General features: G+C 44.0%; 2 protein-coding genes and 2 non-coding genes across 6 annotated transcripts in view; all 4 read right to left on the minus strand.

Annotated features, from left to right (window-relative positions):
* Positions 1-3278, minus strand: part of BAZ2A (bromodomain adjacent to zinc finger domain 2A) — a 33505-nt gene extending 30227 nt beyond the window's left edge. For 2 of the 3 annotated variants that reach the window (XM_054579926.1, XM_054579925.1), the window contains exon 1: positions 3108-3278. The gene's annotated coding sequence lies outside the window, so the exon portion shown is untranslated. Of the gene's footprint in view, positions 1-1865; positions 1932-3107 lie in introns of those variants that run through there. The other variant, XM_054579927.1, reaches the window with a different exon arrangement.
* Positions 3279-4787: 1509 nt separating this feature from the next.
* Positions 4788-11147, minus strand: ATP5F1B (ATP synthase F1 subunit beta). The gene is made up of 10 exons (XM_054579928.1): positions 10977-11147; positions 10314-10496; positions 9906-10080; positions 8890-9011; positions 8475-8659; positions 7632-7790; positions 7380-7502; positions 6291-6503; positions 5658-5859; positions 4788-5042 (listed from the first exon to the last, which is right to left on the minus strand). Exons 1-10 carry the CDS (start codon positions 11101-11103, stop codon positions 4945-4947), a joined length of 1587 nt encoding a protein of 528 aa, XP_054435903.1. The 5' UTR covers positions 11104-11147; the 3' UTR covers positions 4788-4944.
* On the minus strand, positions 8739-8809 carry LOC129076095 (small nucleolar RNA SNORD59). The gene has a single exon (XR_008529707.1). It is a non-coding gene; the product is annotated as a small nucleolar RNA SNORD59 (small nucleolar RNA).
* On the minus strand, positions 10185-10259 carry LOC129076094 (small nucleolar RNA SNORD59). The gene has a single exon (XR_008529706.1). It is a non-coding gene; the product is annotated as a small nucleolar RNA SNORD59 (small nucleolar RNA).
* Positions 11148-19310: the final 8163 nt, after the last annotated feature.

Below are 19310 nucleotides of genomic sequence, written 5' to 3' on the forward strand. Positions count from 1 at the left end.
TGAGAAAGAATGAGGGTGAGATGTCAATATGCCCAATACCAGGGTGTTTACTTCTTGCCAGAGGCTACCCAAGCAGCAGCTGTGCTTCTCCCCATATCCAAACGACAGAGGGCAGACTGACCCCGTATGTCCCCAAACATTCCTCAATCCCATCAAATGTGGCCAATCATTCACCCCATTTCCCTCTAGGAAGCTACTAGAAAGGGGAAGGGGTAAATGATCATTTTTTTTCCAGCAACTTGTGAGAAGGGTACCTAAGGAATACTCCAAACTTCTCTCAAACCAGGACAGCGGGCAGATAATGAAAAAAAAAAAAAATGGGAAGGGAGAAATTAGCACCTGCTCCCCCTTTTTCACCCTCCCTGTGTTCCTGCTGCACCACCCTGACTCTGGGGTCAGTTTCCACAGTGCCTGGCTCCATTCTTGAGCCAGATGGCTGAGGCTGGGAGGAAGAGAGAAAGGGAGTGAGAAGGGGATTCGTTTGCATCCCTCTACCTTCCTCCCTCTCCCACTCGACATACTCCTGGAATTTAATCCCAAACACCACTTGCTGCTGCCCCCCTCTCCTCCCTCCAGCTTCTTCCCGGCCCATGGAACAAGACTCAGGAGAGTCTGAAGCAAATCCAAACACCCTGTCCTCTCATTTCTGGAGTGGGGTTGGTGGTGAGAACACAAGAAGAGAAGGGACAGAGCTGGGAGAGCAGCTGGACTTGGAGGGAGGAGGAATTCCCCAATGGAGATACATACAGTAATCATTAAAGATCTCCTTTGCCCTCACTTGCTGAATGGCTCATACTGTTGATAGGGTCTAGCAGGGAGATGGCCTTAACCTTGTAATCATTTTATTTCTACACCTCCTTCAGATTAGTACAAAAACAGTCTCCTTCCCCTCTATATTTTGGGGAGACTAGATTCTCCTGTAACACAGCAAAAGGACCATAACACCCCTTCCCCAAGTTAGTATGTGCCCCCTCAGATTCACCCACAATCCTTTTTCAAACACAGCAACGAGCTTCTCCATGATAGTCTCAGGAGAGGACTAAGAAAGCCCTAATTTCCTTAGGGGTGGGGACTCCCTTTGCATCTGAATAAAGAAGGCTGGGCTTCCCCTGCCTTTCCCACCACCCCAAATACCCTTAGAGACTTAGTCCCAGTCCCCTCCCTCACCCACTATGCCCCCCACAGCCCCTTAAGCCCAGAATCACAAGAATCACCCCCCTCCCCGTCCCCCCGCCGCCAATCTCCTGACTCTAGTAGTAGGGGCGTTCCTAGGCTGTACTGGCCCAAGAAGAGGGCCTTTCCAACCTGGACTGGTTGGCGTGTGCTGAGGTCGGACCCCCAAACTCGGGGAGTGGTGGGGTGGGGTAACAACTAGAGAAAAGCTTTAGATGTGACTTAGTTGAACTTGAAGGACTAAGCGGAGCAGGGCCAGAAAGCTGCTGCAGTCTAGGCTAGACCCCCAGCCCCCTTACTACTGAGGCGAGGAGTTGGGGTGGCGGTTATTCCTCCTTCCATTGGAGGTTAGGATGGCGTGGGAAAGCGCTGGTTCCAGAGGAGAGGAGGCGAAACCCAGACCGCGGGAGATTTTTCTGGCGAGGAAGACGCAGGGGAGGGGTAGATCATGGGCCCAGAATAGGAGGGATACCCGGGAGAGGTTGGCCGAGAGGCGTGAGAAGCCTCGGGATTCCGGTCGCAGAGGACAGGGGAGAAATGAGCAAGTAGATAGTGCGGGGGAGAGAGGAAGGGCAGCTCCGGTAGGGGGATGGTCAGATCCTGAGTCCCGGCCAGTGAGAATCCTGGGGCAAGGGACCGCAGTGGCGGCCCGCCCGGGGACTGCAGGACCGGACGTGGGTGCCGGGCCTCACCTGGAGCAGGGCCGGGCGGCGGCGGCGACGGCGCAGGTGGCCAAGCCGGGCGGCGGCGGCGCCTCCTCCCCCAGCCCTGGGCCGGCGGCGGCGGAGGAGGCGGGGGGGGGGGGGGGGCGGGGAGGAGAGCACTTAAAGGGGCAGGAGCTACTGGGGTAAGGACGAGTCCTTGGGTAGAGCTGTAGCGAAGAATACGCTGGGGGAGGGGGAGGCGGGTGGCGTCTCCTAGGGGCCAGAACCAGGAAGGATCCCAGATGGAGGAAGAGAGCAGATCCCAGGAAGAAGAGACAGAAACTTCTGCGGTGACGTGGGGGATGGCGGTGGGTCCTAACAGGAGGACTTGGGAGGGCTCCGCCTGCGCTCCCGGGGCGCCGGCAAAGATCCTTTCACAAAGCAGGGCGGGGAAGGCAGTGAGAGTCACGACTCCAAGGAGGAATGGGAGATGCCGGCGAGAGAAATCAAGGCCGATTCTGCTGGGGGTAACGCACAGCGGCCCTACTAAGGTGAACAGGTTTCCTATGTTACGGCTCCTCAGGTCTCCATCCCTATAGCTGTAGAAAGGCCTGACAAGTCTCCTTCCCCGGGCACTACCCAAGTTTAAAAGCCTGTGGAGTCAGGAAGCCACGAAGGCAAAGCCCTAGGCCCTTCAACCATAGTCTTGCCTTCTCACAGTGTTGTGACTGGAGCGTGGGGGCCGCCTATAGCAGCCCTAGTGGGACCGTGAGAATCAGCTTTATTCAGGTTCAGTTTTCCCCCAACCACCACCACCCTTGCAGCAACCTCTGGGGTAACAGGAAACAGCTGCTCGGTGCAGCCCCCACCTGGTGGTGGGTCAGGGTGGGGGAGGAGAGAAAGCAGGGACTTAAAAGGCCTGGGAGAAATTAGGGGGAGTAAATACCTACCAAAAATGGACTTTACTTTTCGGGGAGAAGCCAGCAGTGTGTACCGTAAAATACTAATTTGACTCTGCAGCTTAAATGGGAAGGGGCAAGGGGCTGGGAAATGGGGGGTTGGAGGATTGTGAGGTGGAGAGTCTCAGGCTCTTCCTTGGAGCTGGAGCTTGCAAATGCTCGTGATCCTTTGCTCGGCAGTCTCACCGGCTGAGGTCTGTACCCCTATAGTCCCTTTTTTCCTCTTTCACCCCCCAAAAGAGCAAAGGTTAGGCCCCACCCCTGCTGAGTCAGCCAGAGAGGGAGGCAGGCATCCCTCAGGCCTTCCCGGGGGGCTGGTCCTCAAACTTACCCATGTCAGGCTGGTAGGGCTCCAGAGCTGGGACCACCCAGCTCCTCACCGACCTTGGTTCCCCCTTCACGTGAAGTCTGGCGTTAGAGCCTCCCAAACTGATCTGGGAACTAGCACGAATCAAAAAGCCAATGTATGCTTCCTGCAAACCACAGCCTGAACTGCTGTAGGGTGATGTCCCTGTGTGACAGACTGGGGTGGAGAGGGAGGAGGGAAGGGCGGGGCTTTCTCTGGGTGGAGAAGGGAGGAGGAGAGGACAGGGCAGAATCAGGAGAAATATGGAGGAAGGTTAGTTCTGTGTTGACACTCCAGTGGCGTGGTAGAAAAAGAGTGGTAAAGGGGAAAGGGAATAAATAGTTGCAGCTAGTGTGAGGGAAAAGAAGGTTCTCGATGAAGGCTGAGAGATGTGAACATCTGAGAGGCAGGGGTGACGGGATACAAATGACGTTTAGGATCATAGTTCCCAGGTCTGCATCTGGGTAACAAGAGAAAGCGAAGCAGAGGTCTGAGCCGTACCCTTGGGCCTTTTGAATCAGCTTCTTATCCACTCCAGAGTAAGAAGGACCTAGTGCCCGGTATCTCCAGAACTCATTTCCCCAAATCCAGGTTTTTCTGGTGGCTCTGTACTGGGCACAGGCGGCTCAGGGGCTCCACCTTCCGTCCGGAACATACACAGAAGAGAGTGGTGCCAAGGACGTCATAAGGCAGATGGGAGGAAACTTAGAGGCCACTACCCCACCCCTGGCGCCTCTCCCAAGGTCCCTCCCCAACCTTCAGCCCCCAGGGGCCTCTGAATTGGGATGTTTGTCCCCGCCCAGCTAGTGCCCAACTTCAAAGCCTCAGGGGTGGAGCTTATACATGCAGACTCCTCCTCAGGACAAAAGCCCCAGCTGGTTTGTAAACAGTCATTAGCTAAGAACCTCATCCCAGCAAATGGCCTTCAAGGATTTCAAAATGGTGAGATCAGTTCTTGCAGTCTCCTGTCCCACCACCAGAGGGAAGTAGGTGAGTCTGGCACCAAATCCGACCTTGAGCTGTAATAGGTACTTGTTTCAAACTGAATGGGTGTATTTTCGACTATTCCTTCTAACCCCACACCTTTTAATGGGCTAAAACGAAGGGGAAATTATCTAATCCCATTATTCAGAAGCCCAAGAGCCCAGCAGCCCTGAAAATTGCTATTCTTAGGTAACACACCCAGTCTCTCCCCAACTTTGGTCTTTGAGATCTCAGCAGCTCAGGATAGGCCTCCTGACATTTTATAACCTTCATTGCCTCAAGCCACCACAGACATACAAGTCAAAACTTGCCCACAATATAAATAAGGGAGCAGAACACTTTATGGGGAAAAAAAAAGGGGGGGCCTAAGACAGAGGAAGCCCTTTTGACTCAATTTTCACACAAATCAGCACTATTTCTTCAGAACAGCATCACCATTTCCTAAAAACTGATTTTGTCCATTGATTAACCCTTGCCTTGTTTTACAACAGCAGTTATTTTTAAATCCAACTCATTTTTTCCCAACATGTACTTCTAACAAGACCCACAGTTCATCAATCCAGTACAATGGCTTTTTTTGGGGATGACCCATTTCAAACATACGGCCTATTTTGTGCTGTTTTTTGTGTCCAGCCACTAAGATTACTGTTGGCTATGTGATTAAGACCAAGAAAAACAGACTTTTGAGGGATGTACATTTTATTGGAAACCTTAAATATTCTTCAGACAAAACACAATGTCTTCAATCACGGCTCTCATGTGGCTTAGAGAGAAAACTGAAAGTTTTGGATTAGGGACAAGGAGGGGGACAGCCTGGAGGAAAAGTGCTAGGATCCCCTCACGAATGCTCCTCAGCCAGCTTATCAGCTTTTGCCACAGCTTCTTCAATGGGTCCCACCATATAGAAGGCCTGTTCTGGAAGATGGTCATATTCACCTGTAGGAGGGGAAACAAAGAAAAAAATCCAACCGGTAAGAAGAGGAGGGATTGTTAACTTGCTGCAGCATATACATACCTTACCACTTGAGACCACCAGTCAGAATGTGATGAATTCACGTCATCTAAGAAATCTTAACTTCCCTCATAAATTCAATTTACAAGACATGATACAAAGTACGGACCAAGAACAAATGGTCTAGAGCCACATAACCTTTCAAATTCTTTCTCTCTACTTTGGCTGTGTGACATTGGAACTGTGCTGTAAGTCTCCTAATTTGTAAAACAGAATACCACCTTCCTCCTACGGATCTTGTAATTCACTTAGAAGAGTAGCTAACACTGAACACAATAAGTGTATGCTGACAAGAATCAAATAACATGTTTCACTCTCAGAAGTGGAGTCTTTCCAAGGAAAATTAATGGGAAATAGCTGGTTTTTATTTTTAAACATTATGTAATTAGGCGTGTATATATATATATATAATATATATATATTATATATATATATATATATGTATTTTTTGATGGCTGCTGAAATGGGAACACACTACCACAAGCATTCAAGACAATTCAGTTTGCCATTCATGTTTAGCTTTACATTTGAAATCTCACCTGCCAAAATCTGCTGGAATCCTTTGATGGTCTCCTTCAAGGGTACCAGCTTCCCCAGATGACCTGTGAAAACCTCAGCAACCTGGAATGGCTGAGACAAGAAACGCTGTATTTTCCGTGCCCGAGACACAGTCAACTTGTCTTCCTCAGAAAGTTCATCCATACCCAGGATGGCGATGATGTCCTGGAGGGATTTGTAGTCCTGTGAGAAAACAAGAGAGCCCGGAGTAAATAAATACAATTTTTTAATATGGACAAAAACCTGAGGGTTCTATCACCTTACATTCACAGCGAGCTTTGTACAAAGCTAATTTTAGCACCTTATCTTACTTTATAAGTGAAACAAGTTAGTGGAGGAAAAGTTACATAGGTGGTCATGAGGGCCCTCAGCTAAGATCAGTGTCTTGTTCTTCCTACTCCTAGTCTGGTACTGGTAGATAAAATTGGATTCCAAAGACCAAGTACTTGGAAACCCAAGTGACCCCCATTAACAACCACTAGAAACTGCTTGTTTCACCTGTCCTTGCTCTAAAGCAAATTATTCAAGTCATCAGGAAAAATCTAGTCCTAAGACAATCCCAATTCCCTCTGTATAATTTTATGGACACTATTCTCACCTGTACTAATACTCACCTGCAGGATCTTTTGCACCCCACGGGCAACATCATAATGCTCACTGCCAACAATGTTGGGATCCATGATGCGAGAGGTAGAGTCTAGAGGATCCACAGCTGGGTAGATGCCCAGTTCAGCAATAGCACGGGACAACACAGTAGTGGCATCCAAATGGGCAAAGGTAGTGGCAGGAGCAGGGTCAGTCAAGTCATCAGCAGGCACGTAGATAGCCTAAAGTGAGTAAGGAAGTCATGAGAAACAACAGAAAGCCAAGCTAATTTTACTTAAGCCACCCCCCTTTCTGAACTCTCCCCATTCTCACTCCAGCTTCTTAGTATTCAAGAGTCCACCTCAAAAGAGCCTTCTTACCACTGCTGATAGCTGCCAAATTCACAGATTACCTGATCCCTCTAGGCTGTGATGAATTTTCGTTGTCCTTCCTTTTGTTTTTCATCCTACATTTTAACTATTTCATACATGTTAACTCTACTGTAGTCGTATCTACTTTTTCTGTTAAAAATAAACCTAGCCCTGACTGGCATGGCTCAGTTGGTTCAGCATCGTCCTGCAAACTGAAAGGTTGCAGGTTCGATTCCTCATCGGAGCACATGCAAGAGGCAACTGATCAATCTTTCTCTCCCTTTCTCCCTCCTTTCCCCTCTCTCTAGAATCAATAAAAATAAATAAATAAAATTTAAAAACCTTACACCAGTACAATAGTTCACTAGGAATCATTGAAGTTACCACACATTTAGACACATTTTTAGGTAATTTTACTATATACACCATCTATAAAACATTTGAAAGCATGTAGTACATTAACGCAATACTATTTACCATTCAATTCCCATGTAGTTCCACAGACTTCCTTTCAGGGTAGAAACCACTACTTTGTGATCTACATTTATATGTACACCTTCAATTATTTTAAACAAATGTTTCTTAACCTTTTAGCCCTTTTAACATGAACACACAAAATCTTACCCATTATTTCAGGGAGCAGATGAACCCAGTTAAAAGCCTCTTGAAATGTAAGTAACTAGGTTTTATACTGCTTTGTACATGACTTTATACAAATAAGACCTTCATTTATTTCATTGTTCTTACCTGTACAGAAGTGATAGATCCCTTCTTGGTGGTGGTGATCCTTTCCTGCATGGTACCCATATCAGTGGCCAGCGTAGGCTGATAGCCTACAGCAGAAGGGATTCTTCCCAATAAAGCAGACACCTGGCAAGGAAGTAGGGGTGGGGGAGACAGACAACAAAAGGTGTTAGATGCCTGCATCTTTAGCTTCATCTGCATCATTCCACAGAAAGGTCAAATGAACCGAGCAGGCCCTCTCAAGCTTTCTCTTACCTCTGAGCCAGCCTGGGTGAAGCGGAAGATGTTATCGATAAACAGCAGTACATCCTGACCTTCTTGGTCTCTGAAGTATTCAGCCACAGTCAGTCCAGTAAGAGCAACCCGTGCACGAGCGCCAGGAGGTTCATTCATTTGACCATACACCAGTGCTACCTGCAGTAATCATACACAATCAGAAAATATGAACACAGGGCTCAGAATTATGTATGCCGGCTCTAAAGGCTGCCTTATCCAAATGCGGGAAATTCAACCACATATTAGGTGGTGGGGAACTGCGTTTGCACTCTCCCCTGGCAAAAAGAAAAAAATAACAGAAGAAAAAAGAAAACCTGACAGAGGAGCACGGAAGCCGTATACCCAAGGTCTTCAAATCATCTAAACTGACAAATTCTCCTCAGAAGGTGTTATATTTTTATTTGCAAATTTCATTTCCCTTTTAGAGCTGCAGTTTAAAACACGAAAGATAATTTCTTGTATCATCCAGGTAAAAGCTTGTAACGTACTGAGGTAGTAGGAAAGAAATAAACTAAATGAAAGGTACAAAATACGGCTATATGAGACATATGAATCACCTCCAACTTCTCCCAAAATTAGCTTTCATATGACTGGTATGAAATCTACCATAAAAAGTCTACAAATTTAATCTAATGTTAAAATGGGGAAAAAATGTGCACTAGTATATTAGAAACTGGAGGGGAAACACTGACAGGATTTCCTTCGTAGATCCTGAAGACACCAAAATGAAAACAAAAACCATTGCTTCAGCTAGTAATGCAATCACTTGCAGTCATTTTTTGGCACTCCTACTATACAGACATCAATCAGTTCAGTGATCACCTTGGAGGTAGCATCTTTTAAGTTGATAACACCAGACTCAATCATTTCATGGTACAAGTCATTGCCCTCACGTGTTCTCTCACCAACACCAGCAAACACAGAATAACCACCATGAGCTTTGGCAACATTGTTGATTAACTCCATGATCAGTACAGTCTTGCCAACTCCTGCACCACCAAAGAGCCCTGGAAGAGGTTGAGGAAAAAATAGTTAAGAGTTCTGAGTTCCTAGGAAGCAAACTCAATTTTTTTCCCCAGTCTTTTTCCTTCTCAGAAATGGCATCTGGCTTCAGCAAACTCAGAAGAACGAAAGTCAGAAGCTATTCATCAGCGAGAGGTAGTACCCACTCATAATATGGTACTATTTTTCACTTCCTGCATTAGGTTTGGAAAATATATACCCACCACTGACGTACCAATTTTGCCACCCTTGGCATAGGGAGCCAGGAGATCCACAACCTTGATACCAGTAACTAGAATTTCCTGCTCAACACTCATCTCCATGAATTCAGGAGCCTCAGCATGAATTGGAGCAAATCTGCAAAGGTAAAAGAGATCAGTGTCTATTCATCTTGTTGAAGGGTTCCTCTCAATTCTCAGGTCTAATCGTTTACTCAGCCTCATCTCCTCTTACAAAGGGATTTCATTATCTTGGGATGCAATAATCCCTTTCTCTGACAACTTTAATTTTCATAAAAATTTTCCTTTTACTGAGTCCTAACGTAAGTACCTTTACATACCAATAGGAAATACAAGACATGTACTGTATTTTTGCTGTGTATAATGTGCACTTTATGGCCCATATTTTTGAGGGAAAAAGAAGGGTGCACATTAAACATGGGTATAATAATCCCACGTATAATGTGCATTAAAAAACATAGGTGTGCATTATACACAGGAGCGCATCATACACAGAAAAATGCAATGAAGTTCTGGAAACCTCACAACATAAGCCATTGGTATTAAAACTCACTGAAGTAATCCCAGCTGGTGTGGCTCAGTGGCTTGGCTGGCCTGTAAACCGAAACGTTGCCAGTTTGATTCCCAGTCAGGGCAAGTGCTTGGGCTGCAGGCCAGGTCCCCAGTTGGGGGCATGCAAGAGGCAACCCATCTACGTGTCTCTCACACTGATGTTTCTCTCCCTTTCTTCCTCCCTTCCCTCTCTTAAAAGTAAATAAATAAAATCTTTAAATTAAAAAACTCAAGTGGTCAACTTGTGTCCTAAGTAACAAGCTTTTTACAATGAGAATTTCTGTATTTGTAATTTTCTTCAGAAGAAACTGCATTGTGTGGCTTTAATAATTGAATACTTCAGTATTTCAAGCGTTTTCCACAGCAAAATTCTACCATTCTATAATGTGTTAACTAATGTATAAAACTGCAAGAAAAAGCAGTTCCTTTTGCATGTCGATGCAGCAAGAGGGATCCTTACTGTTTGGTTTTGATGGGGCCTCTCTCATCAATAGGTTCTCCAATGACATTCATAATTCTGCCCAAGGTCTCAGGACCAACGGGAATTTTGATTGGCGCACCAGAATCCAGGACTTTCTGGCCTCTAACCAAGCCTTCTGTACCATCCATGGCAATGGTCCTTACTGTGCTCTCACCTGTCAGATAAAGGCATTGCTGCAGGGTGATACATAAAAATAAGTTGGCTTCATGGTATTTAATGAAGTGCAAGTGGCACGAAAGACCTAAATTAACCAAGACTCCTTCTCAGTACCTAAACATGGCTTCAGCAAACTCAGAAGAACGAAAGTCATTTTGATAAAATCATCATAGAAGACAGCCTGGTTTGGGCTAAACAAACTCTTTAATATTCCCAAGAAATTGTACTTACCCAAATGCTGGGCCACCTCCAACACCAGCCTGGTCTCCCTGCCTTGCACCTCTAGGGCATTTAGAATGGGAGGTAGTCCCTCATCAAACTGGACGTCCACCACTGCACCGATGACAGCCACGATGCGCCCAGTGGCGGCGCCTGCTTTTGGCGAAGGAGATGTTTGGGCGGCATAGTCTCTGGCTAACAGACAAAAAAGATATTGGAAGAAGCTGGGGTGAGGGCAGTTAAAGGTCACTGGAAGACCCGACTTAACCCACAACTACCGGTGAATTCAGCCCAGGCCGGCCTTCTTCCGATTGCAGGGAAGGCGTGTCCAAAGAAAGGGCAGCGCAGGAACCCACAAAGCGCCTGCACAATCTTCCATCCTCATGCACAAAACCCATTATTCGAGAGCTCGGTGCCCCCCATTTTACGTGAAGGTCACTGCACCTGCCCTCAATTTTCGGTCACACTGCGCTACTCTTTTCCAAAATGAGACAGAGTTAGATCGAAAAAAGTTATCACAGGTGAAAGGTTCTTGTACTCCAGCTGTTAGAGAGCAGGAAGCTGGCTCTGGCGTCCTTCTAGCATCATATACCTTAGGCCCGAGAAACAATCGGCCCCGGGCTCAAGGTCATGGGGCGGTAAAAACAAGCCCAGCCCCTAGAAGAAGGCACTTACCAGGCTGGAGCGCTGCCGGGGCGGCCCGCAGTAAGAGCTGGGCTTGGGGTAACTGCGCCGAAGGGCTGAGTCCCCTCAAGGCCCCGGAGGCCGAGACTGCGGCCACACGACCAACAAGACCCAACATGGCGGAGTCCGGGTGGAGACTGAACGCAGTGGCAGTACCAGCCGCCAACACCACCGCAATTGGGGCGAGGCCTACGCCGCAGTAGGCACGTCCATTGGATAAATTTGCTGCTCATCATCCTCAGCGCTGCCCCTATAGGTTAGTAATCTCTCATCGTCTCAACCGTTGGTCAAAATTGGTGCTAATCTGAATTCCTTTTCTTACTGGACATTATCAGGCTAGGTGCAACCCTCAGAGCCTGAAAACATAATTGGACAACAGGGATGTCAGTTGAAGGCTGTATACGGCGGAACTACGTTTAGGAAAGGGGCCGACTTCCTGTTGGGAAGCACGTGGACTGTCTGGCTGTCCTTGGGCATTCTCCTTAGGTAGGACCTTGAGCTGGGTGACAGCCTCAGGAGCGGAAGTTAGGAAGTGGTATTGCCTTGAAGCAGCACTGACGGTGACCTTGGTGCAGTCAGGAGCCTTTTTAAGAGACAAAATACGATTTTTCTTTCGCAGTAGTGAGACTAAAAACTTAAAGACAGCTCAGCAGGTCATGAATCCGGACAGACTCTATTATCATTTAACGCTGTACAATGAAGGAAATTAATGTCATTTAATAGATGTGTGCTAGGCATTGAAGAGACATGAGACTTAGGAGCTCCCTTTTAAGGACAGGGGAACAAACAATGCAGTAAATGTGATGGGTCCTGGTTAAGTGGGTGCACAAAGGAGGAGGGGATAAATTTGGGTCACCTAAAGATGAAGGGGAATTGCCACAAAGTGGGGAGGCTGTCCTGCTTGGCCGGAGTGGTTCAGTCGGTTGGAGCAACCTCCCTTACACCGAAAGGTTGCAGTTTTGAAAGGTCTGATTCCGGCTCAGGGCCCATCCCGGTAGTCAACCGACAGGTGTTTCCCTCACATGGATGTTTCTCTCTCTCTCTGGAATCTAAATAATATAAAATAGGCAAAGGACTTGATTGCCTTTTAAAAAGAAAAAAGTGGAGTAGACTGATAGATCTCTGGTGAAACACGAGAAATTCCTAGGGTAAATAGAAGGAGGGTTCCTAGCACACGTTTGTGTGAAACAGCATGCTCCTTTTGTGAAAATACAGGTGAGGAAGTTTGGAGGTGAGGAAGAGAAAAAGAGGGTAGTAAAGAGATCAGTATAAGAAAAGAATCAGGAGCCAGGTCTCAGGTCTTTGGGTGGAAGTAGACGCTACACAGGTAGGTGTGTGGAAGTGTTCCTTGAGTATGAAAAATCAGAACAGGGCATTCTTTTCTGTAGTAGTGATTTTTTTTTTTAAGGTTTGAATTTCGAAATAAGATACGAATGAAGGAATCACTTTGCTTTATTTTTTTAGGATTATTTATTTATTTATTTATTTATTATTTTTAGAGAGGGGAAGGGACGGAGAGAGGGAGAAGAAACAGCAGTCTGTGATAGGTACATTGATTGGTTTTGCATCTTGCATGCCCCCAACTGGCGTCCAGGTCCACAGCCCAGGCATGCACCTTGACTGGGAATCAAATGGGCAACCTCTTGATTCACAGCCCAGCACTACATCAACTGAGCCACACCCGCCAGGGATATAGTATTGATTTTATTTGGAGTTATTTGAGGGCAGGGTGGGGGAGACTCAATCTGTTAGAATAAACACGACCATATGGAGTAGCTCAGCATGCAGCTATCTTCCTCAGACTTTCCCCCACCAGTCCACATTAGTTCTCATTTTTCTGCATATTATAAAAAGTTTACTGTTTGACCTTGTACAGCTAGCTATTTAAGGATTTAAAGGAGAAAACAGGAAGAGAAGAAAAAGTTAAACTGGAAAGTGCCTAGGGTAATCTTGCCTAGTAAGAAGGATCAAACCCAAGAAAAACAGCAACATGCATGGAGCAGGCAGAGGAAAATGAACCAACAAAGAAGCAGTATAGGAATAAGAGGATCCAGAACCTTGGTGTTAAGAATCAAGGGAAGAGCCCTGGCCAGGTGGCTCGGTTGGAGCTTCATCCCCCACACACACGTTTTTAGGTTCAATTCCTGGTTAGCACACATACCTAGGTTTCAAGGTCGATTCCCCAGTCGGGGTGAGTATGGGAGGAAACCTATCGATGTTTCTCACATCAATGGATCTATCTGTTCCCCTCCCCACCTTTCTCTTTTGAAAATCAATAAACATATCCTCAGGTGAGGATTTAAATTAAAAAAAAAAAAAAAAAAAAAAAAAAAAAAAGGCGAGTGAGCCCGGGCCAGCATGGATGTTGGTTGGAGTGCTGTTCGGTACACCAAAAGGTTGTGGGTTCCATCCCTGCTCAGGGCACATATCTAGGTTGCAGGTTCCATTCCCTGGTTGGGGCATGTATGAAAAGCAACCAGTGAATGACTTCTCTCCCACTCCCTCCTCCAAAAAGCAATGAAAAAATGTCCTAGGTTGAGGATTAAAAAAGAAGAATCAAGGAAAGAGCCCTGGTTGGATAGCTCAGTTAGTTAGAGCATTGTCCTGATACACCAAGGTTGCAGGTTTGACCTCTGGTTCAGGGAACATATAAGAATTAACCAGTGGCCCTGGCTGGTGAGGATCAGTGGATTGTGCCTACAAACCGAAAGATCACTGGTTCAATATCCAGTCAGGGCACATGCCTGGGTTGCGGGCCAGGTCCCCAGTTGGTGACATGCGAGTGGCAACCAATGGATGTTTCTATTGCACATAGATATTTCTCTCCCTCTCTTCCTCCCCGCCCTTTCTAAAAATAAAAATCTTTAAAAACATGAATTCCCATCACTAAAACACCAGGCATGAAGACAACCTCCCTCAGACCTGGAAAAAGCCTGAGCGGTCTGCCATTTCTCTGAATTGGGGGAAGGATCCTAGGCTTAATGAAGCTAGGTGATACAACTCCTCTCCTCCAGATGGTACACCTGGTCATTATTGTTAATACTGAGAATGACTCAGGTGGAAAACTCCATTTGAACTTAGCTTGCCTGAAAAGACTATAGATGGGTGAAAGAAACTGTTTTACCATCCCAGGCCTTTAAGTTAGCTGCCCGTTTTAGGGGGGTGGGGAGAAAACCAATGAATGCATGAGTAAGTGGAACAATAAATCAATGTTTCTTTGTCCACCCTCCCTTCTAAAATCAATTTAAAAAGAAAAAGGAAAGAATATTAAGAGAGGTGGTCAATAGTATCCTATAAAATAGGGGCTGAAAAGAACCAATAGAGTTCCGCCAACCAGAAATTCATTCCATGATGAAGTGGGTCAAGGTAATTTCAGTGGGCTGCATCAATTAACACCAGCTACACAGGTTTTTAAAAAATTGTATTTGATCTGTACTCTTTCCATTATGTTAAGCAGCATCTCAGTTAATAGAGACTTATATTTTCCACTGGCTTCTCTCAACTAGTAGAGATGAAGTTTCTGTAGATAGGATATTCCTTAACTGTGTTGCCACTGGAGCCATGTCATTGGCAAGTTATTTAGAATCTCTGTACATCACTTTCTTCATTTATAAAAGAAATAATAAAATGGGGAAGATTTCATAGGGTTGAGAATTAAGTGTATTAATACATGAGAAACATGGAACAATGCCTGATATATAGCACTACTTGTGTTAGCAATTATTTTTAGTTATTGACTTAATGGTAAAATTTTATTAACCATCAGTTAAACACTTCACTTAATCCAGGTGTAAGATTTTGACATACATTTCCAAGTTACTAAAGCTCATTACTTTTTGCAAAGTATCACACATTTGTCCTCTTAGCAGATTATCAAGTAACTTAAACTTTTTGTGGACATTTGGATGAAATCTTTGTTAACACATTGCAAAGCTAAATGCTTACATGTTGCTGAGGTGGATATATAAAGCCATTTCTCATTTATGCTTGTGTGAACTTTCAATTTTTCTAACTCCTTTGCTGTCAGTGTTTGCTCTCAGCATCTCCTGTCCTCTTCTGAAATCAGATTACTTGCTAAATTTATAAGTAATATTGTCTAAAATAAAAGTAAACTTGACTAGCTCAGGTTGAAATACGCTGTAAGCCTTTCTGATCAAATGTATGTCACCTACAGTTCTGACACTTATGGTCCTACTTCATATTTGATTTCCAGGTATCAGGTAATATTTCATGTAAAATATGTTACTTTACATGAGACAGTAGGGACCATGAATATGTGATTTCTTACCTGAATTTCAAATGACTGACACCATAATTTAAGACTGAAAACCATTTCTACCTTATCTTAGGGTGAAAACTGCATTTTCCACCAACTCCTTATTTTCCTGCCATCCATGATGATCGTGCTCCACATTCTCCCACTACTCTGGTAATTGGTAAAATGTCTTTTGATTCTACCACATTTTAAATATTTTAAAAGGATTTTTTTTAGAGAGCAGAAGTATGAGACAGAGGGAAAGAAACATCAGTTGCCTCTCATAGGTCCCCAAGTGGGGACCTGGCCTGCAACTGAGGCATGTGCCAACTAGGAATTGAGCTGGTGACATCTCAGCTTGCAAGACGATGCCCAAACCACTGAGCCACACCAGTCAGGGCTACATTTCAGTTTTTGTTTTCAGAGAGGGAGAGCGAGGAGGGGAGAGAGGGGGAAAAAAGGGCATTGCTTTGTTGTTCCACCTATTTATATATTTCATTAATTGTTTTTTGTATGTGCCCTGACTGGGGGATCAAACCTGCAACCTTGACATACTGGAATGGCGCTCCAACCAACTGAGCTAGCTGACCAGGGCCTCTACCACATTTCTTGACAATTATCTTGGGTGATTTCCAATTTCATGAAAATAATCCATTCAGTCCTGTAGCTTGTTATTTAACCTCTTCAATTCCAATTAGTTTCACATTTCATTTAGGCATCCTACTCCCCCGTCATTCCCAACTTTTATCACCCTGCAAAGTTCTTCCTCAGAAATCCAGTATTACCAAAGTATTTTTTACACAGTACATATTCTAGGTATAAAGGATTGTAGTAGTCTTTTCACCCCTACCCTTAAAATCTCACTCCCCTTTCCAGAAATAACCATTAAAAAACATACTGTATATATCCTTCACTTTGTATCCATTCCATATCCATACTATGGAATGAGTTTTTAAAAAAACTCAATGGAAGCATACTACAGAAAACTTACAGGTCTCCTGATTTTTATGTTTTGGAGTATTCCAAACATAATTTCCCTAATTAGTAGAAATTTCCCCAATTTCTACTAAGGTGGAATATTTTCATGTTTTCCATCCTTTTTTCAGTACATTTACTTTATTGATCATGAGTATGCATTATGCCATAAGAATGTGTAATAATTTACTCCATTAATGGTCATTAGGATTGTCATATGGTTATTACATGTAATATTGAATGAAAAGAGATCTTATACATATTATTGTATACATCATCTAGTACTTAATGTAGACTCCTAGAAATAAAATGTTGGCTTGAAATTATGTTCACTTAAATCTGCCAAATGGCCTTGTAAAATCATATTGCTAATTTACCAGGTCCCCAAAATTCTTGTCAAATTTTTGAAATGTGGTTAATACTAAATGAATTAAATTTCCATTTCCCAAATTTCTAAGATGGAATACTTTCATGTTTATTGGTCATTTATTTCTCCAGTGAATTCCTGTTCCTTTTTCCCATATTTCCCCCTATTGCCTTGCAATAGTGATGTGATCTTCAAATGCTTTCTAGTATATCACTTATATTTTAACCTGTAATTTTTAATGCCAGATTTTCTTCCTGGTAGCTTCTAGATTTTTTGTATCATGCTTGGAAAGATTTCCCCCTATTGTTAGATAAAAATTGATTAATGAAAGAAGGGGACAGGTTATAAGGAACATGTATAAAGAACCCACAGACAAAGCCAAAAGGGGGTAGGATTGAGGATGGAAGGTGGGGGTGGGTAGGGTGGGGGAAAATGGGGACAACTGTAAATGAATAATTAAAAAAATAAAAAGAATTTGATTAATGAACTTCTTTTCCATGAATGAGCCAGGAACTACCTGCATCTGGTAATCACTAGATAGGTGGGGTATTAAAATTCAGTTTCTCCGTCACACTACCCACATTTCAGATCCTCAATGGCTCTATGTGGCTGGTAGCTACTCTATCAGACAATGAATAGATTTCCTTCATTACAAAAGTTCACACAGGATGGAACTGAAGACCTCAGCAGGACCAACTGATTCATAATCTGCATTTTAGATCTAAAATAGTGGTTGTCAAAACTTTAAATCAGAATAACCCTTTCAAGTTTGATCAAGTAGGTCTGTTTAGGAGCCCAGAATTTGTATTTCTAACCTGTTTCTAGGTGGGACTGATGCTGCTAGTCTGGGGACACTTCAATCACTGATCTCAAGTTTCAGTTAAATTGCAAATTCCTGGGCCCCATATGCACCTACGAGAGACGAGACCTAGGAATCCACATTATCAGAGTCCCATGATTTTGACATTTTGAGAACCACTGGATTCAAGATGTGTCAGAGGGGTAGGGAAAGAGAGAAGGAGAGCTAAGAGGCAGGCTATTTAGTTGTGAGGAAAGAACAATGGTTGACGGACAAGTATACTCCCCATGGAAGCTGTTGGATGTAGGAGAAGCAGCTTTACAGTAGTCACTCCTAAACTTAGGATCATTATGATTCAGCCAAGGGAACAGGCTGCTAAATAGTGTGTGCAAGTGAAGGTCACTGTTTTGAGGAAAAGAAATTTAAGCTAGAGTTCTAGATAGGTTCTTCACATTAACAATGAAATTTTCCAGGCCAAAAATATAATTTATAAGCAAGTGACATGATTTGGTTTTCACTCTGTAAAAAACCGTTAAGAATTAAGAGCAAAGCAAGACTGGCAGTATCTTAAATGTTACCATAAAAACCCTATTTGACCACCTACATATCTCTGGAATCTGCCTTTCCAGGTCTCCCTGACAGTGTCTAAGTTTACCTCTTTATTTTTTGCCATTTGAATTCCTGCACTAACTTGTTTCCTTGCCTCCAGACCTATTCACAAAACATTACCCATACTATGGTATTCCTGAAACATGATTACTAAATCTTCACAAAATGTACAAACTATGAGAATAGATGTTATCCCACATTCACACTTAAACCATGCACGTTTGAACACAGATTTTTCAAATTAAAGAATCTTAAGACAGATGGAATCAGAAACCCATCAAGCTATACTTTAATGCTCTGTAGCCTAATGGCTGGCCATATGATGATAAATCCTTAACAAAACTTTTAAACTTCCAGGATCTGACATGTAAAAAGTTTTTCAATTTTTGGTGACTATAAAACTGGTAAAATCCCAGCTGGCTGAGGATGTCAGATCTCACTGCCATCCTAAACTCTTCAATCCTCTACTGAGGCTCCATAATAAAATGGTTTGATGCCCCACTCTAAAAAATAGTTTTTGAAGAGAATCACACTAAAAATAGGATTTTTGAGCTTTTATAGTTTCCTCTGAAGCTAAGAATTTGTACACCACTTACCAGTTACACCAATATTATTGGCATGCTCCAAAGCAAGAATACCATGTTTAAAGTACTTTTTTAAAAGTTCAGCCCTGTCTGGCGGGGTTCAGTGGATTGAGCACTGGCCTGCGAGGCAAAAGGTTGCTGGTTCAATCCCTAGTTAGGGCACACGCCTGGGTTGCAGGCCAGGTCCCCAGTTGGGGGCACCTGAGAGGAAACCACTCGTTGATGGTTCTCTCCCTTTCTTTCTCCCTCCCTTCCCCGTTATCTAAAAATAGATAAATAGAATCTTTAAAAAAAACAAACAAACAAACAAACAAACAAACAAAAAACAGGTTCAGTCAGTGTAGTTCAGTTGGTTGGAGAGTCATTCTGTAAACCAAAGGTCGTGGGTTTTATTTTGGTCAGGGCACATGCCTAGGCTGCAGGTTCTGTCCCAGATCAGAGGCAACAGATAGATGTTTCTCTGTATCTAAAACATTATATCCAACTGTGAAAAACCCTAGAGCTTTGAGGAAACTGCAATCCCTTAACAAGACTAGAACCCAAGTTACTCCTGTAAAATAACAGTTGACGGTCAAGTGTTGTTATGACTAGGGTTACTGAAAAGTCGGACGATTTTTTAGTTGTAGCATTTGAAGAATATGGTGTTGAATATCATTCTAAATAGTCATAACAGAGGAAGGAAAAAAGGTTTTATGCCATGTGCATATCTATTACTGTGCTTCTGATCTAGCAAGTT

This window comes from Pteronotus mesoamericanus, unplaced genomic scaffold, assembly GCF_021234165.1.
Source record: "Pteronotus mesoamericanus isolate MK-2021 breed Mesoamerican mustached bat unplaced genomic scaffold, CSHL_Meso_final contig_56, whole genome shotgun sequence".
Taxonomy (NCBI): Eukaryota; Metazoa; Chordata; class Mammalia; order Chiroptera; family Mormoopidae; genus Pteronotus; species Pteronotus mesoamericanus.

What these genes read in the sequence shown, in the direction of transcription:
- ATP5F1B (XM_054579928.1), bottom strand. Translation starts at nt 11,103, where the DNA reads ATGTTGGGTCTTGTTGGTCGTGTGGCCGCAGTCTCGGCCTCCGGGGCC. An exon ending in TGCCAAGGGTGGCAAAATTG is followed by an intron (nt 8,660 to 8,889) that starts GTACGTCAGTGG and finishes AACCTCTTCCAG; the next exon opens with GGCTCTTTGGTGGTGCAGGA. An exon ending in ATTCCAGCAGATTTTGGCAG is followed by an intron (nt 5,043 to 5,657) that starts GTGAGATTTCAA and finishes CCCCTCCTACAG; the next exon opens with GTGAATATGACCATCTTCCA.